The 20,255-nt window shown below is 41.1% G+C and overlaps 1 protein-coding gene across 1 annotated transcript in view; it reads left to right on the top strand.

Moving 5' to 3' along the window:
• Positions 1 to 5,670: 5,670 nt before the first annotated feature.
• The window catches only part of LOC119795280 (rho GTPase-activating protein 22-like), a 41,292-nt gene continuing 26,707 nt past the window's right edge, over positions 5,671 to 20,255 (top strand). The window contains exons 1-2 of the mRNA XM_038303184.1: positions 5,671 to 5,881; positions 16,405 to 16,604. Of these exons, the coding sequence (XP_038159112.1) occupies positions 5,791 to 5,881; positions 16,405 to 16,604 (291 nt within the window). The 5' untranslated portion in view covers positions 5,671 to 5,790. The remainder of the gene's footprint in view (positions 5,882 to 16,404; positions 16,605 to 20,255) is intronic.

Below are 20,255 nucleotides of genomic sequence, written 5' to 3'. Positions count from 1 at the left end.
CTTTTCTTTTATTAACAGATTGCAGAGTGGCACTTTAATTTTTTCTATCTTTGAGCTTGATACAAATTTTGACACAGCTGCATTTTTATTTTCTTTATTTTTGAGCTTGCTGTTATTTGATGTAGATAGTTTGTATTTAGATACTACTTGTTACTTCAATAAAATTGGAACATTTTAAGATTGTTTCATATTTCATTAGCATTGTGTTGGGGCGATGGGGACAGGCGGGGCTTGAAAATTCCCCCTTGTCCAAAGTGGGGAATGACAGAAAAAGTTTGAGAACCACTGCCTTAGCCCTAAACCTAACCATTCGCAAAATAGCATGTGAGGACTGGCACAATGTCCTCATTTTGCAACAATTGGTCCTCATTGTGATGGAGAAATTGGAAAAATGGTCTTCACTCTGAGGGCTATACACGTGTTTTCATGACTTATGGGGACATTTAATTTTATATGGGCTAACCCAGGCCCTTACCTTAAACCTAACTATTACCAACATATACCTCACCCTAACCTCAACGGAATTCCCACCTTAGTCCTAAACCTAACCCCGACTGAAGGAAAAAAACTTTACCATATGGGGACCAGGATTTTGGTCCCCATAGGGACATAGGTCCCCATGCTGTGACTGTGTAAACAGATTAAAGTCCCCACACCGTAGTAAAAAAAGGTCCACACACACACACACACACACAGCGAAAGCATTAATCAGTATTGATGGGATAGGTGGATGTTCCGCTCTGATGCACCTGTAACTCTCTCCTCCATTTTCCCCAACCCATAAATCACTGAACAACAACTAGATTAGCCAAATTAAATTCCTCCACCGTGCCATCGTGAACAGCTGTGTGTATGAGTACGCATCAATGCTATTTGGCTTACAGCCTTTGTAGAGTAGGTACCCATTTCACCGCGCTAATGAAGGCTCCGCTCTCTGGGGGGGATAGAAGCTACGTATCCATTTGCTGCTGGTGATAACGCCATGATGTACGAGGCAGCACCGTAGGGACTTAAAGTGTGTAAGGATGTAGTATCGGATATCATAACATTTGGGTTTTGTAGCAACATTAGATCTTCGTTTGCCACAAATGAGACCACTTTGAATAAACAGTTGCTGCCAATTTGGAGACTGAAGTTTCAGACAGTTTGAGGATAAACAGAAGTCTTGGAGAAGAGAAAAGCTCTGAAACACCAGACATAGAATCTAAAACAGCCTCTGACGAATTGAGCTAACATGGGGAAATGCCGAAACCAACCAGATGACACCACAGCCCAAAGTAAGAAGTTAGCCGGGTTACTAGGAGCATCTGCTGTTGTTGAGGAATCAGATTGATCAAAAGTGTGGGTGAAGCCCCTTGGTGCCTATTGTGCAGTAGAAATATATTCAAGCAAAATCATTTTAGTTTATTTCAAACAGGATTTCATCTTAAGGTACTTTGCAGAGAAACTTAAACCAGATCATTCAGTCACATTGGTTCAAAGTTTCTATCTAAAGAAAACCAGCAGATTGCATCCAGTCATTGGATGCAATCTGCTGATGCAGCGCTTCACTGGGTTCTCCACTACAACATCTGGACTAACAGCTCAAACTTGCTAGTCTCACACTCGACTGGACTTCCTGTGACGCTGCGTGGCGTGCATCGTCACATGTCAACCCGTGCGTCAGAATCTTTGGGTCAGCTGTGGATGACGTGCTCGACCTGTCCCGAGTCAGACAAGTCATAGCTCATCTTGTACTTGGTCAAGATCTTCATCTGGTTCAGCCACTACTCCTCTTTGGGGATCCTGTGACTGAATAATGATGCGGAGGGATTGCTTAGAAAGCAGCATCCTCTTCTATGTTAGAAAAGGTAACGCTAAACTAACTCCTCTTTTCATGTCAAAGTAAAGAGAGAACATGCAGATTGAACTAACAAATACTGAAGATAAGATAAGATAATCCTTTATTTGTCCCACAATGGGGAAATTGCAGCGTTGCATCACAGTGAACAGTACAGTAGGAAAAAAGAAAGAATACAAAATATAAATTTTTTTTAAATATATATAGAAAATATATATTAAGTATATACAGACAAGGCCATCACACTTGCTGTGAACAGTTAAATGGCTAAGGCTAAGCTTGCAAACACTGGTATACTGTAGAGTGACAACAGTAAAGTTCTGTGCAAATGATTGATTGTATAAATTATTGCAGAGTTAAATAAATATGAGTGAAGTATACAATAGATATGCAATAATAACAGATAAAGTGACGGGGGACATATGGTTGATACAGAGCTAGCATTGTTGGTTGTACAGTCTGACAGCAGCAGGAAGAAAAGATCTGCGGAATCTCTCCTTTATACAGCGAGGGTGTATCAGTCTTTCACTGAAGATGCTCTCCAGAGCAGAGAGAGTGTCCTTCAGGGGGTGGTCCTCATGGTCCAGCATAGACATGAGTTTGGACAGGGCCCTCCTGTCCCCCACCTGCTGTACAGAATCCAGAGGACAGCCCAGGACTGAGCTGGACCTTTTGATGATCTTGTCTAGTTTTTTTCTGTCCCTCTCCGTAATGCTGTTGCCCCAGCAGGCCACACTGTACAGGATGGCTGATGCCACCACAGAGTCGTAGAAGGTCTTCACGAGTGGCCCTCTCACCCCAAAAGACCTGAGCTTCCTCAGGAGGTAGAGCCGGCTCTGGCCCTTCCTGTACAGAGCTTCCGTGTTGTGAGTCCAGTCCAGTTTGTTGTTGAGATGAACACCCAGGTACTTGTAAGTGTCCACCCTCTCAATGTCCTTTCCCTGGATGTTCACTGGGGGAGGAACGGTGGGACGACGTCTGAAGTCCACCAGAAGAATGGGAGAATAGAAATAGAAAGAAGAAAAATGATAAAAAGTGGTCTTCCAGAATCCAAAGTCTATAGAAGCATAACTATGCAGTATAATACACTATATTGCCAAAAGTATTTGCTCACCCATCCAGATAATTGGCATCAAATGTTCCATGACGACAGGTGTTTAAAATCAAACACTTAGTCATGCAGACTTTTAATACAAACATTTGTGAAAGAATGTGTCACTCTAAGGAGCTCAGTAAATTCCAGGTTGGAACTCTCACAGGATGCCACCTGTACAACTAATCCAGGTGTGAAATTTCCTCACTCCTAAATATTTTTTTTCACTCAGCTGTTAGCTGTATCATGAGAAAATGGAAAATGTTTGGGACGACAGCAAGTCATCAATAATATGGTCGACCAGATAATCTGTTTGAGCAGGGGTCAGTGGTTTCGGAAGCTTATATTGCAGAGAGGTCACAAACTTTCTGCAGAGACAAATAAAGACCTTGTGGCCTTTAGATTAGCTCCAGAACAGAGAGCTTCATGGAATGGGTTTCCATGGTCACACAGTTAAAAACGTTGGATGCAGTGGTGGAAAGAAGGCCGCCACTGGACTCCAGAGCATCACAGACACGTACTCTGCAGCGATGATTCACACTTCTCCATATTGAGCTGATAGATGAGTCTGGGTTTGGTGGTTGCCATGAGAACTATACTTGTCTGACTGCAGTGAGCCAAGTATAAAGTTTGGTGGAGGGGGGTCATGGTGTGGGGTCAGGAGCTGATCCTTTTATTCTTAATTGGAGTGAAAGGAACTCTGAAAGCTTCACCAGACCAAGACATTTTGAACAAACTCGTCCTCCCAACTTTGTGGGAAATGTTTGGAGTTGGCCCACGTTCCTCTTCCAAAATGACTGTGGACCAGAGATCAAGGCAAGGTCCATGAAGACATGATGGCTGAGTGTGAGTAGATTAACTGTAGAGTCCTGACCTTAACCTGACACATCATCTTTGGGATGAATTAGAGTTGAGACTTAGGCCCCGTCCACACGAAGTCAAACCCTGGCCTAAATGCACAAATTTTTCACCAAACCAGCCTCTCATCCATACGAAGCCGGCGTTTCGGGGGTCTGTAAACAATCTTTTTTTTATTCAGCCTTCAGAGTGGGAAGATTTTGAAACGCCGTTTTCGCGTTTCCATCTTTAAGCTCTAACCACATTTTTTTTCTTACACGCATGCGTCAAAGCGTCGCCTCTAAACACGCATGCGCGACACAGTATCACAACAACAATGGCGCAGTACTGTGTTGAATGGTTGCTGCTAATGCTACTCACCCTGCTGTCGGGCTTACAACAGAATCTTCTTCTTCTAGAATATCTCCAGGAAGAACAGAGCAATATCGACGACATAGTTCATCACCTCAATTTGACTGAACCACGAAAATGGACCCGCAGGGCAACCATGTATAAATATTAGTGCGCATGCCCAACATTTCGTCGCCTATTTTTGCTTCTGCACTACAGCGCCACTTACAGGCCTGGCATACATTTTGCAGCGTTTTCATGCATTCGTGTGGACGATCACATTTATTTTACGTCTCCGTCTTTACGACAAACGTTCTGGAAAATATTAGCGTTTCGTGTTCGTTTTGACTTCGTGTGGACGGGGCCTTAGAGCCAAGCCTCGTCCGACATCAGTGTGTGACCTCACACAGATGTGCTTCTGGAAGTATTCTCAAAAATTCCTATACCTATGAGAGTTGGAACTGTTCAAAAGTGGACCGACATCATGCTGAAACCGAATGGATTAAGATTGGGTCATCACTGAAGCTCATATCTCCCCAAACACCAAACATTGTCTTGACGTTGGTTTTTAGGCTATATCTGGTTGGTCCGTCATAATGACTTAGACTTACACACACTTTATTGTCATTTTGTATACGCAGAGTGTAAACGAATAGAAATTTAGTTTATACAGCTTTCCGACAGTGATTTACTTATGTATTTATTTATTTATTTTGAGCAGCAGTTTAGCAGTGAAAAAGAACTATAAAGCAGTGCAGAAAAGCAGCTGTGATCAAAATTTAAACAGTGTAGGAGAGACATGGTGCAAAAATCATTGATGTGGAGGTTCAGAGCAGTGCAAAAAAAAAGAAAATAAGAAATAAATAGATATGGTGCAAAATGCAGTAAAAAAACATTTGAGTTAAGTTCTTTCTTGAAGATTAACCTTGTAGTGCAAGTATGATGTTATCAGTGTGATGCAGAGTATTTATCAGTGATTGGATTTAGAGTTTTCCCAACAGTTCAGCAGTCTAATGGCAGTGGGGGAGAAGCTGTTGCAGAATCTGCTGGATTCACTGTATTTTCAACCAAGTTTTGCTCGGTCAATGCAGAGGAGCGAAAACTTTTTGCCATATAGTGCAGCTCAGGATAACCACAGCAACTCTAACAATAAGCTGTATAAAAAAAAGTTGTAGCTTCAAGTCTTAAGAGTAGACAGGGTGTCTGCCTCTAGGTTTTTTTATTTAGAGCTTTTTGAACACATGACTGGATTTCTAGTCCATCTGAAGCTTGCATCCTACTATTACAAACTCTTTGCTTAAATGCTTATCTATAAGGACATAGAGAACATCTGCAAACAGTCCAGGATGAAGTGGAGCCTTTTTCTGCTTCAGTCCCTCCTTAACTAGAAGTCTTGGGGATGTTTTTGACTGAATTGCAGTGATTTGTGCCTAAAAGCTACCCTTCCAATAAAAAGTGCCTCCTTTTTGAGTTGTGTCTCATTGTAGCAGAAGTGACCACAGAGCAGCTCCACCCAAACCCTGAGGAAGGTCTGAATCACTGTGTGTAGAGGGTCCAAATCTGTGCAGTGGGCAGTCAGGCCTGGTGTTAAAAATCAGCTGTTGTGACTCAGAGCTCAATCATCCCGTTGGTTCTGCTCAGGCTATGATCCGAACAGAGGAGACATTTTATGTGGACGCTGGCATGGTTAGGAGACATGAAGCGACGAGGGGGATGTGATGTGGTGAAGATAAAAAGACGGGTCGAGCAGGGAGGGGAAGGTAAGTGTAAATATGGTGAGGCAGTACGACTGGAAGAAAGCTTCAAAAACAATCTGTTTAGAAGCGCTTCTTGTTCTGCTGTATGTCTCAGCTCATGTGAGGCAGATTTACATAATTAAATATGCTGATTTAAAGGTGGAGGAGCTTTGACACAAACTGCTAGGGTGTAAATAAAAACTACATTTATGTCTGGATAACAAAATAAGTCAAATTATTCACAAATGGTGCGAAAGGTGAGGCTTCAACAGAAAAAAAGCAGAGATAGTGCTTCGAGTTTCAGACTTGGATTCGATTTGTTGTGAAATGGCATCAACTTGACTTTGACTCATAAGAGTCAAGTTTGGCTTGTTAACATTTTTTCTCAGATACCTGTTTTCATGATAAAGTTGCTCTGGATTGATTTGGCAGGGATGTTTTAATTAGTGCGTTAAGTGAAAAAACTAATCATAGAATAGAATACATTAGAAAATCCCTGTATTGTCCAACTATGGGGAATTTGTGGTGTTTCAGCAGAAAAAGGTTATAGTAGAAAAGATCACACAATGTGCACCTTAGAAAAGTGTATAAAATTAACAGATTTATTGTACTGTACAGTGACAGTGGCTGTAAAATCACAGCAGAATGTTATTTAAGACTAATTTTAGATAAAAATATGCAACAGGAAACATTGGTGATATGTGTATATCACCAATGTTTCCTGTGGTTGCTCTTTTATTGCACATAAATTGTTCATCTGCTCCGGCTTCATACGTCAGGATCAGGTTGTGGCTGGTGCCCATCTCTAGTCCCTGGACAGGTCGCCAATCCATCACAGAGACGCAATTTAACCTAACAGCTTTAATTTTTCTGCCGGGGAAGCTGGAGTACCCAGAGAAAACCCACACATGCACAGGAAGAACATGCAAACTCCATGCAGACTCGAAACAATGACCTATTTGCTGCACAACAATAGTGCTACAAATTGCACCACCGTGCAGCCAATACATCATATTTACGTTTATTAAATCAACGTCATAAAGTCGGTCAAGGGATAGTCTTTTCAGACTGCCAAACTTGTAGAGAGTAAAATGTTTTGCTGAGAGATGCAACCGAGATGCAAATGCAAAAATGTGCATCAATAGACAAAAAGTGAGAAAATCAAATGTAAAAACTATGCTAACACACAAAAAACACACACAATTAAATTATTTTACAAATAACAAAGAGAAAAAAAAAATGGAGGTAAGGAAAAGCTGCAAATTAGCTTTGAAAAAATGAATTACTTTGGACCACTAGGGGGAGACAATCGTCAAAGCAAAGCAAGTGTGACCGGATGGCTTGCAGAGATGGAAAGAGGATCCTCAGAGAGATAACGTGATTTTAAAAAGATAAAATAAAAACTTAGCGTTTCTTTCTTCTCCCCAAATGTCGTCTTGGTGGCATCCTGATTAGGTGTGGTCCAAACGTCTATGGTCTGGCCCTGCATGTGTTAATGATTGTCTCCCCCTGGTGGTCTGGAGCACTTCCAGTTTATGGAGCAAGTTTGCAGCTCTTCTTAACTTGCAGTAACTTAACTTGTGGGCGGTATAGGGGAAATGTCTCCTGCACTTTTTACTATCCAAAAACGATGTTAGCACCATGAGCAAGCAGAAAACTGCAGCTCAAGCAGAAGCCCGCTTCCCACAAGCTCCTGATTGCCCCCCCCATCTTTTCTTGTGTGATTGCCTTTCACCGCTGTCACTCCTGAGAAGCTCACTTTACAAACATCTGATGTGCCACTGAATCAGGTCTGTAAAAGGCCTTGTAGAAAAATGTGGGTGTGCAAAAGACGACAGGCGATGAGGGAATCTGTTAGTGTAAATTTTCTTCTTTTGGGTCACGTAATGTAGAAGGGTTGTAATATCAGATGTATTAATTTACAGAAATCTTTTAATTGGTTTCATGTGTGTGTTTGGTTATTAGACTCACAGTCAGGATGTCTGGAAAAAAAGCAAGAGACATAAGAGACTTCTTTAAAATTCAAAGTTACATTTAAAGAACTGTGTGACATCCCTCCTAAAACACCTTCACTGGATCCATAAAGCAGCAAATCCACTTCAAGATCCTCCACTGCATTATAAAGCTCTCCATAACCTAGGAAATTATATTTGTTTTATTAAAACTGCTGATAAATCAAATGTATTATAGTTATATATTATCTTCAAAAAAGGAAAGAAAATACAATTAAGGAATTTCATTTTATATATCCAAGCTTAATAAATGTAAAGCTATTTTTTTTTATTTACATGGATTGTTTCACTGAAATTGTCCAATTGTTCGTGTCATGCATCCATATTTTTACCCAGGAGAGGGAGAGCAGAGATGCAAGAGAAAAAGGAGGAAAAAAACAGAGAACATCTACTAGAAAACATCCTGTACTTTTATATAAGAGTTATATTAAAAAATACTTGCCCCCTCCTCTGAAATCAGCATTTCATCCTTGCTGGCAGATACTTTTCATAAAGACGTCCACCACAGTTTTCTCCTGTCATGGACACCAAGGATGTGTGCTGCCACATAGAATGGAACAGGGAGTTGTGTCTCGCACATAGATCCATGCAGGTAGAAGTAAACACATCTCCTGTCCTTTGAAAATGAACTCTGGGAAAAAAATAAACAAATAAATAATAATGGCAGTTTTGATTTTAGGCAAAATTTGTAACCAAAACAAAGCTTTTAATATCATATCATATTGGTGGAATGGTCTGATATTTAGTTTCAAAGCTTATACTGATAACTAGTAATGATTAAGAGGTTTTTTTTTTATTATTCTTTTTTTTTTTCATTAAAAGCAAAACTCTTCAATCATCCAGAGCTGAAGAAACAGGAAAGACAAAACCACTTTAAATGTAAATCAGCAACAGCCACGAGCCAAAGCTGCTTAAAGTGACACTGTTTGCACAAAACCAACATTTGGTTATTTACGTGTTTAAAACTGTCGGTCTGTGGGAGTTCTTCCTATAATCCAGGAGCTAATGTGTATGGTAAGGAATGCTGCGATGTGGTGCCAGTAGAGATGACTTGATGAGCTTCTGGTTGCAAAAAACGGGGCTTCGATGTGACCAGAGAGGCTGAACATAAGAAGGGAAAGTAATTAAATGTCAAGTGGGAGAAACGGAGCATGACGGTGCAGACAGGCGAGGACAAAGATGTCAGAAAGGCTGGAATCCTGTCAGAAACCCTTGGCTGAGGGGAGAGTTACAGCATCTTCTGAAAATATTCACACCCCTAGAACTTTTTCACCACAACCTGACATATAGTTTTAAAGACTTTATACTTAAGAAAGAAAGGGAAACAAGAAAGAAAACATAAAAAACATGGTTTTAAACATAATTCATATAATCAAGAAAGTGTGAGCCAAATTGTATGGAGTGAATTTTCTCCCACTATTCTTGCAAAAAAACAAACACAACACATTATGAAAATAAAACATTTAAAAGAATTGAATCCAGAAATGAAACTCTGAAAAACTTCTTCGTTTTAAAAGAAGGCAATAAGAGTCACTTTTTTTGTTCTCACAAATTTTAATTTTTCAAATTGTTTTTTTTTTTTCATATTTCATTGTTTCAAATAAATTTTTTAATATATATTTTTTTATATTTTATTTTCATTTAGGAGGGCGGACAGAAGACACTGCTTCCATTTAAATGTCTGCAACCTATTGGTTAATATTAGATCATATTAATGGGTTAGCTGCTTTTTATATATATTGTTGTTGATTATTGTTCTCTGTTTTAGTAGTGTCACCCGATTGAGCCTTTTCTAATGTTCTACAGGACATAATAGCTAAAACAAGCATGTGGGATTCCTGCTAAAATCGTATTGGTTGATTCTCAAAGATGGTGAGGGAAATATTTCAGCAACATTTGAAGAGTAGAAACATGCTTCATCTGAAAGCAACACATTTGAGCTGTGGTGTTCCTCACAGTCATTTACTAGTCACCACAAAGTTTGCATTGAAATTCAAATTAACCTTAAAGGTAAAGTGGAGGGGGGAAAAAATTGCTAAATTGCAACCCTGTACCCGCTCCTAATAAAGAACACCTATTAAACATATGCAAGAGCATGCACAAGCCCATTTCTCCTCGTGCACACTCTGTTTAAGAGTTCCTGTTTGCATCGCCCATAGAAGCTGACTTTCCAAAGTAAGATTTGCAATTTTTCCACTATGTCAGACTCACCACCGGTAAATGACGGCTTTACGTAAACATATCACCAGAATGATTGACACTTAGGAGAACCACTGATTTTGATGATCCAACCAGAAAAAGAACATCCTCCACTATAGCTGTAAATTAAAATGTGTTCCTTCACTTCAGGTGTTGCTGAAGTTTTCTCCTCACCAGTTCATCGATCCTCTTCGTGCACTTTGGAAGTTGGTAAAGATGTGCCAGAAATTTTTGGATTTCTGCAATTCTCAAAGCTGCAATATCCATATCATATCAGAAATGAAAAATTTGTATGGGGGACACCCCCAGTAACTATTGCTAATGTGGGGTCCTGTTTAGATGCCTGTGACTGATGATTCACCGTTGCTACCTGGCTGACTGGTCGGCCCACAGGACTTTCCTCTGGAGTCTGGGGATTGAATCCCAGCCCAGCCTTCTGTTGTGTGTCCTGCCTCACTTGATTTATAGCTTTAGCAGCATCTTTCATAGAAGGACAGGGAGTAAACTGAGTCGGTAAAACAAGAGATGCAATCAGGTTTTATAGAAAAGTTCTGCCTGTGATGGGGAGCTCTCTCTGGGAGCAGGACTTCAGACAGGGTTTAGTTTTCCTGCAGGTTCTTCCAGATGTTAAACCCTGTCAGAGCCCAGGTCTTTAGTCGTGTTTCCGTCTTAATGACTGTGATTCTAACAGGAATATTGTGAATCGTAGACTGATTGCAGTGTTAAACGGGCAGTAAAATAAAATTCACTTTCTGTCCAGAGTGATGCTTTAGAGAAATCTTCTATTTATCAGGAATTTTAAGAAGCAGATCTGTGATTTTCATAAATATTAATGACTAACGTAGAAGTAAGACTAAGGTGAGCTGTAGCCTCCTAAATACATTGCTCATCACTACACAACCTCCCTAGGGGGTTGTCATAGTAACAATTGATTATCTAACTGGGGTAAAGATTTCTCCTGGCCTCAGTTTGATTGAAGATTAGTATTTTTCACTACTGTGGTATTACTGTAGTTTCAAAGCCATCTGTTCTATTATATCCTGGAATCCAGTTTGAGCTCAAATTGTGCCAAATCTTTTAAAAGGGTCTCACCTTTGGAGTGAACAGGCTCCTGCTTAAAACTTAAGACTCTGTGGTGGCATCAGCCCTCCGTTGTCATCTGCTGGGCCGCTGGCGGCGCAGAGTGGGACAGAAAGAGACTGAACAAACTGGGGAGAAAGGCCATTTCTGTCCTAGGCTGCACTCTGGAGTCAGTGGAGGAAGTGGCTGAGAGGAAGGTGCTGTCCAAGCTTCCATCCATCATGGACGACACCTTCCACCCTCTGCAGCAGACTGTAGAGGAGCTGAGCAGCTCCTTTAGTCAAAGACTTTTACAGCCTGTTTGGTCACGGTCATTCATCCCTGCTGCAACCCGACTCTAAAATGCAACACTACAACCGCAATAACTGCTGCAATGTCTAATGTGCAATTACTGTTTAATACCCTGTGCAATTATCTGTTTCTCTATATTTGACACCCAGTGCAATAACCATAAATATAAATATATATATATATATATATATATATAAATATCCATCTATATAAATGCTCAGGTAAACATCCAGTGCAATAAGCCTGTATAATCCTGCTGAAAAAGAAAGAAAAAAGTTTTCATGAGTGGACGCACTGTACTATATACTGTAAATATGCCATGCACCTTTTTCTTCCTTTGGCACCTTCTTTTTCTATTTGAGCTGATGTCACTGTGAGGTCATCAATCAATCAATCAATCAATCAATCAATCAATCAATCAATCAATCAATCTATCAAACCTGATTCACTCCAGAGTTGCTTATAACCAATTTAAAACAACTCTTAGCATCAACAGACTCCCCAGGTGTTCAGACAGTCAGGGGTTATAAATGCATCAGAGGCAGCAAGCCAGGAGATGATAAATGATAAATCTAGATTGTTTTTGCCGCAACGCCATCCAAGAATTGATCACTTCTGATAGTGTGAGTGCGAGCACGTGTGATCGATAAACTGAACTGTTTAAAACAGAACAAATCTTTTAATAACGCAAAGTTTATGTTTGGCGAGGCTCAGAAGCTTCAGGTGTGGTGTAAGATAACTGTTAATAAAAACAGATCAGGAGTGTCTGAATATGTAAACATATGGAGGGAACTTTATTCCATTATTGTTGCAGCAAAGGAACAGGTTTTGTAAATGAACATTTCGAGAAAAAAAGCAACCAAGAAATAAACAGTAGAAAAACCTGCTGATGAAAAAAAAGTTTTAAGGCAAAATTTGTATTTTCTCAGATTTAATTTTTTCGAAATATTTACTTTCCTTTTATATCAATATATATATATACATATATATAAAAGAAAATTAAAAGTAAAAACAAGGTTACCCTGAAAACCTTTTCTTAAAGTTTCCTTTCTGAATTTATATTTTTTTTTTACATTTGAATTTATAAACATATTTCTTGATTGCAACAATATTGGAACACAATTACCTCAATAAATACAAACTTAGAAGTTACAGTTCTTGATGAAGCTGTTTCACTCCTAACCAGTTGGTGGCAATAAAGGTATTTTTTTACTTTCAGAATCTTTGCTGATGAATAACGGCTGTGTTCCAATTCATGGACTGGATCCTTGAAAATAAGGAGACCGGAAGAGTTTTTGCCATGAATTCAAACAGCTCCAGCCTTCCGTGGCTTTTACTGCCATATGCTCTGTTGCTTAGCATCCGTGACAGTTGACACACAAAGCAGGAAAAGAATGAGTACCATCCATCCATTATCTGACACGCTTGTCCCAAGTGTGGTGGCGAGGGGGGCTGGGTGTGACCTACACTATATTGCCAAAAGTATTTGCTCACCTGCCTTGACTCACATATGAGCTTAAGTGACATCCCGTTCCTAATCCATAGGGTTCAATATGACGTCGGTCCACCCTTTGCAGCTAGAACAGCTTCAACTCTTCTGGGAAGGCTGTCCACAAGGTTTAGGAGTGTGTTTATGGGAATTTTTGACCATTCTTCCAGAAGCGCATTTGTGAGGTCGCACACTGATGTTGGACGAGAAGGCCTGGCTCTCAGTCTCCGCTCTAATTCATCCCAAAGGTGTTCTATCGGGTTGAGGTCAGGACTCTGTGCAGGCCAGTCAAGTTCATCCACACCAGACTCTGTCATCCATGTCTTTATGGACCTTGCTTTGTGCACTGGTGCACAGTCATGTTGGAAGAGGAAGGGGCCAGCTCCAAACTGTTCCCACAAAGTTGGGAGCATGGAATTGTCCAAAATGTCTTGGTATGCTGAAGCATTCAGAGTTCCTTTCACTGGAACTAAGGGGCCAAGCCCAGCTCCTGAAAAACAACCCCACACCATAATCCCCCCTCCACCAAACTTTACACTTGGCACAATGCAGTCAGACAAGTACCGTTCTCCTGGCAACCGCCAAACCCAGACCCGTCCATCAGATTGCCAGATGGAGAAGCGCGATTCGTCACTCCAGAGAACGCGTCTCCACTGCTCTAGAGTCCAGTGGCGGCGTGCTTTACACCACCGCATCCGACGCTTTGCATTGCACTTGGTGATGTATGGCTTGGATGCAGCTGCTCGACCATGGAAACCCATTCCATGAAGCTCTCTGCGCACTGTTCTTGAGCTAATCTGAAGGCCACATGAAGTTTGGAGGTCTGTAGTGATTGACTCTGCAGAAAGTTGGCGACCTCTTCGCACTATGCGCTTCAGCATCCGCTGACCCCGCTCCGTCAGTTTACGTGGCCTACCACTTCGTGGCTGAGTTGCTGTCGTTCCCAAACACTTCCATTTTCTTATAATACAGCTGACAGTTGACTGTGGAATATTTAGGAGCGAGGAAATTTCACGACTGGATTTGTTGCACAGGTGGCATCCTATCACAGTTCCACGCTGGAATTCACTGAGCTCCTGAGAGCGACCCATTCTTTCACAAATGTTTGTAAAAACAGTCTGCATGCCTAGGTGCTTGAATTTATACACCTGTGGCCATGGAAGTGATTGGAACACCTGATTCCAATAATTTGGATGGGTGAGCAAATACTTTTGGCAATATAGTGTATCTCCAGCTGTCTACAGACAGAGAGGCGGGGTCCACTCTGGACAGGTCTCCAGTCCATCACGGCAACACAGAGACAAACAACCATTCACACACACACTCACACCTAAGGAGACCACTTTAGAGAAGCAAATTAACCTAAGAGTCATGTTTTTGGACTGTGGGAGGAAGCCGGAGTACCCAGAGAGAACCCACGCATGCTCAGGGAGAACATGCAATCTTTATGCAGAAAGACCCCGGGCCTGGAATCGAACCCAGAACCTTCTTGCTGCAAGGCAGCCCAGAATGAATACCAAACTTTTCAAAAGATTACAGAGTGGAATAAAGGTTCCAACCATTGGGACGATGAACAAATAAAATCAAATGTAATGATATAAAACTTAGTCAGTTAAATAACCTGCTGCTGTCATCCTGCACATCTCTGATGTTGCTGCTATTTTCAAATATCCATTACTGTAAAATGTCCATAGCTGCATATTGGTTATTTATTCTCCGGGTGCACAGTTTGATATTGTTAAAAACACTTTACAGTATTTTATTGTGTATCATTTAACTCTTCACTATTATATTATTTTTATACATTTTTCTAAGGTCTATATATTTGTGTGATACAGTGGCTGGGAGGTGCACACCAACATTACAAAATCTAAAAAAGTTCCAAAACAAATGATCATTTCAGAAAACAAATTTACATTTAAACAAGTTCCAGGCTGCCTCCTTCGAAGGAGAATTTCTCACAAGAGCAGTTCAGCCTCGGAGTTAGTTCCCAACCTTTCCGGTTGAATTCCTGAAATGATAATTTGTTTTGGGACTTGTAAGTGTATCAAATGTTTTTTTATTTGTTTTCTTAAAATGCTATTTGTTTTGAAATTTTAAAAGTGTTTGGTTTATTTATTTATTTTTTTTTTCATGTAAATTTGTTTTCTGAAATGATATTTTGTTTTGGAACTTGTGAAAGTTTTTTTTAAATTTTGTAATGTTGGTTTGCACCTCCCGGCCACCGTAGTGTGACCATTTTTTTCATTAATCTTTTTGCTGCTGTAAACACCAGAATTTCCCCATTGTGGGATTTTCTATTCTATTCTATTATTTTATAAAAGGGGTAGAAAGATATGAGTAAATCTAAACAATGTATGTATAAAAAATATATCAGCAAAATCTCTTATATTCAACAACAAAAAATACTTAGTTAAGGAAATTGTGCAAAACAGCAATAAAAAAATAAAAATCCTATCAGATTTATAGTCCCCACCCTGCAGATCTATTAGAATCTGTCCTTAAATTACAGCCAAACCCATTTACACAGTAACAGAGTAAAACCTTTAGATAAATCAAACATTACCACCACATATCTGACTCAATAACCATTAAAACAACTATTTTCATTCATTTCAGACGGAACTATTCATATTGTTGGATTATATTGAACTCCACTTTCAATGTTCACCACTGTTTGGTGCCTTTTTCCTTTTTCCTCTGAGCACGGAGCAGCTGGCTTGCTTGGTCTCGCAATGAATCCTGGGAAAACCAAGGATAGAGAGGATACATACTTCTGTTTCCATCGTCTTCATCTTCTTTTCGTTTTATTCTGTATAAAACTTAACAACAAATATTTATTCAGAATAAAGAGTTTGTAAATTAAAGACTGGCAGTATTATATATTTTCCTTTATATAATGTAAAACATTGACTTGTTATAAACGCATTGAAGTATTATTTTCTTTGGAGAGAAATCTGTGCAGCTTCACAGCTCAATAAGCTGCTCTGCCTTTTAAAACCAGCCTTAGCGGAGCTCAGGTTTCACACATTTGTTGGAAATCAGTCAGTATGTCCCATGTGGCGCGATTATCTGCTGGGGAGTAAAACAATCTGTCTGAAGGACCTCTGAAACTGAAGTGGGGTATTCCCGTAACCTGAGGCTGGCTGTAATGGCTGTTTCTTTTCTGATGTATCTGTTCTGTTGTCTGAGTATTAATGTTTGCTGTCTGAGTCCTCGTTCAGACAGAGGAATAGCAGCCTGGAGCAGACAGACAGACAGACAGACAGACAGACAGACAGACAGAGACAGACAGACAGACAGACAGACAGAGACAGACAGACAGACAGACAGACAGACAGACGGTTACAAAGTCAAGGCAGTTAAACTAGTCTTACAGTTTTTAGAAGGAAAAAAACATGCAAGGCAAAGAAAATAAAGGAATAGCAAATCCAGTTTTCAATCTTTATGCACGAAAATCTTCTGTGTGTTTGCAGCCAGGTCAAAGAGCATGGTGATGAGCGAGGTGTCGAGGGGCCCCTGTAGGCCGGGATCCCCCAGCCTCCAGGAGGGGGCCCTGAAGGCCGGATGGCTGAAGAAGCAGCGCAGCATCATGAAGAACTGGCAGCTACGCTGGTTCGTTTTGCGTTCAGATCACCTTTACTTCTACAAAGATGAAGAGGAAACCAAACCGCAGGTAAACTGTCCATGTCCTGTCCTGTTCTCTGGGTGAAGGTAGGCCAAGCTTGCTAGATTGTTCTACAGTTGAAAACAGGTTACACGGGATATACCGTATTTTCACGACCATAAGTCGCACCGTACTAAAAGGCGCAGTCTCAGTTATGTGTGCCATTACTGTATCTAACACACACATAAGGCACACCGGACTATAGGGAGGGGATTTTATATAGCAGTACATATCCTCTACTACGTTTAAATACCTCTACTGCGTATTTAAAAATAGAGCGGGAGCAAAACTGAGTATGATTGTGCTTTATTCATGTATTTATTACAAAGTATTAATCAAACCTGGGAGCTGGCCGGGAGACAGACACACAGACACTGATGATACAGAGCGCAGTGATCACTCCTCTGAAACAGTTTATTGACGCATGAATTAACTTTGAATGCAGAAATCTGCTGGCAGAAAAAGTTCGCTTTTATTATCCTGCTGCCTGCAGTTTAGATTATTTAGATGAAAAACACCTACCAGCTGCAGCGGTGAACCACGAGGAGGCGACTCGGCCAGAGGCTGCTGTTGAATGGGATTCCTACTGACAGCGCACCGCTTGTATAAAGGGGGTGCAAAATAATCGTCATGACAATAAAGCGCGATTCTAATTTTTGTGATCTACTGCATCGATTCTTGAAGGCAAGAATAGATTATAAAAAAAAAAATGAACAAATAAAATACATTAATGGTTGGCGCACATCAGCCAAACCAAGTGGAATACAACTTCCAGTCCAGCAGATGTTGCTGCGGATGTGTTGACGAGTCATTCGTAAACAAAACATGGAGGACACTAAGAAAATTCGCCCTGCGGCTCCATCACATTTCAAGTCAGATGCTTGGATGCATTTAGGCTTTAAAAACAAAGAAGGTAAAAATGAAATTGATACGATGCACGTCATTTGCAAAAGGGGAAATATACATTTGAATGTTTTCATTTCATTGGTTTAAAGGACCACTGAGGCCATGTAAACGGCACTGATTATCCTTATTTTGTTATTTTAAGTTTGATGAATCCCAAGATCTTTTTGTCAGTGTGTCCACGCCAGTAATAGTAATATTTGTGTCCAGTATTTGCTTTCATGGCAACACCTCCAAAAGTTGTTTCAATAAATACAGCTATATATAAATTCAGTTGCTTTCAGTTATGTATCAATTGAAGACACTATCCAGATCACACACAGCCAGTCAGCCACTGGTAATGGCTGCATCTTTTTCTTACAGTGTTCAGTGAAAATATCGCAATGCATCACAATATTTCAAGTATCGTGATGCATCGTGATAGAATCGCATCGTGGCATGTGAATCGAATCATGACTTCTTTTCCAATACCCACCCCTATTGATAAATGATTGGCCGAATTTAGGTGTTCAGGCTGACGTAGAACTAACTGGCCTGCATAAGTACACGGGAAAAAAACACACAGATTTTAAGACAGTTTTTTTTTTTTTTTAAATAGAACATTTCTAAATATTGGGACAATATCGTATAATAAGGCGTCATTTATATAAATGTTTAAGCCAGAATGATTTGACATTTTTATAAGACATACCTATGACTTTAAACAGTCTTTAGCTTCTGCTAATCATGCTTGCTGTATGTATAAATGCTTATGAAAACCTTATATAGTGAAACACTATATGGTTTTTAAAAAATAAATAAAAAATACTGTGGTAAGGTTATCCTTCCTGTGTTTACTCTGTAGGTTCCAGTCCAGTGGGACCTAACCATGTCATTTACCCAGCATGCATTGCACCAGGTTGAAAAATGGCAATCTCTATTGATGAAAGTATAACAAAGAAGAAATTAAAGCTACAGTGTGTAATAATTACAGGGATATACAGTCAGAAATGTAATATATTATACATAACTATGTTATTTATCATCATCTACGAGCTCAGCCTCTTAACTTTAATATTTGCGTTGCCTTAGAATTCGTTATTTATAATTACATAGGAGCGGCTCTCGCAGCCATGGAGGCTGACATCTTTGCGCTACGGCAGCGCAGAGCCAACAAACTAGTGATTGAGAGATCGCCCGTTACGCTCGAAAGTAACTACGGCAAGTTGAGAGGGATGAACTGAGACGGTACTGAAATCTATACCCTACACAGACTAATGAAATATTATCTGTAAAATTATCCATGTAAACAAACCTCATCACTGGAGAAGGTAGGTGATGCGGACGTCGTGGAAGACATTTTGTCCCGTAACGCTCGCCGTACTGTTGGGGGGGAGAAGCGGTGGGGGGGAGATGTTCATGTTGCTGCGGTCTGCAGTCTGGATGTTAGATGGTGCTGAAAAATACACACTGTAGCTGTTGGGATCCTCAGGCTTGCCCACCAGAGGGCGCCGAGGATCCTCTTCTGCTCTCTTTGTTTTTTCCCTTAGGTTTGGAGTTACTGTGGGGATCTGGAGATTACCCTCTGTCTCCAGCAGGATGCGCTGTGGGTCTTCTGGAGCTGGAACCTTCCTGCACACCTGTTCCTAATCCTCTCATTAGAAGACCTCTCCTTTATAAGCTCCTGCCTGACCTTGATCCCACGCCGCAGTGTTGATCTTAGTTGGAATCTTGTCTCTTCGTGAAAGCTCTGGACGAGCTTAACCTCCTGTCTCCTCGTGAAAGCTCTGGACGAGCTTAACCTCCTGTCTCTTCGTGAAAGCTCTGGATGAGCTTAACCCCCTGTCTCCTCGTGAAAGCTCTGGACGAGCTTAACCCCCTGTCTCCTCGTGAAAGCTCTGGATGAGCTTAACCCCCTGTCTCCTCGTGAAAGCTCTGGATGAGCTTAACCCCCTGTCTCCTCGTGAAAGCTCTGGACGAGCTTAACCCCCTGTCTCCTCGTGAAAGCTCTGGACGAGCTTAACCCCCTGTCTCCTCGTGAAAGCTCTGGATGAGCTTAACCCCCTGTCTCCTCGTGAAAGCTCTGGATGAGCTTAACCCCCTGTCTCCTCGTGAAAGCTCTGGATGAGCTTAACCTCCTGTCTCCTCGTGAAAGCTCTGGACGAGCTTAACCCCCTGTCTCCTCGTGAAAGCTCTGGATGAGCTTAACCCCCTGTCTCCTCGTGAAAGCTCTGGATGAGCTTAACCCCCTGTCTCCTCGTGAAAGCTCTGGACGAGCTTAACCCCCTGTCTCCTCGTGAAAGCTCTGGACGAGCTTAACCCCCTGTCTCCTCGTGAGAGCTCTGGATGAGCTTAACCCCCTGTCTCCTCGTGAAAGCTCTGGACGAGCTTAACCCCCTGTCTCCTCGTGAAAGCTCTGGATGAGCTTAACCCCCTGTCTCCTCGTGAAAGCTCTGGATGAGCTTAACCTCCTGTCTCCTCGTGAAAGCTCTGGATGAGCTTAACCCCCTGTCTCCTCGTGAAAGCTCTGGATGAGCTTAACCCCCTGTCTCCTCGTGAAAGCTCTGGATGAGCTTAACCCCCTGTCTCCTCGTGAAAGCTCTGGATGAGCTTAACCCCCTGTCTCCTCGTGAAAGCTCTGGATGAGCTTAACCCCCTGTCTCCTCGTGAAAGCTCTGGACGAGCTTAACCCCCTGTCTCCTCGTGAAAGCTCTGGATGAGCTTAACCCCCTGTCTCCTCGTGAAAGCTCTGGATGAGCTTAACCCCCTGTCTCCTCG

The sequence above is a fragment of the Cyprinodon tularosa genome, unplaced genomic scaffold, assembly GCF_016077235.1.
Source record: "Cyprinodon tularosa strain WSP-4 unplaced genomic scaffold, ASM1607723v1 ctg508, whole genome shotgun sequence".
Taxonomy (NCBI): Eukaryota; Metazoa; Chordata; class Actinopteri; order Cyprinodontiformes; family Cyprinodontidae; genus Cyprinodon; species Cyprinodon tularosa.
Note: the sequence above shows the minus strand (reverse complement) of the source record. Positions and strands in the feature narration are given on the sequence as shown.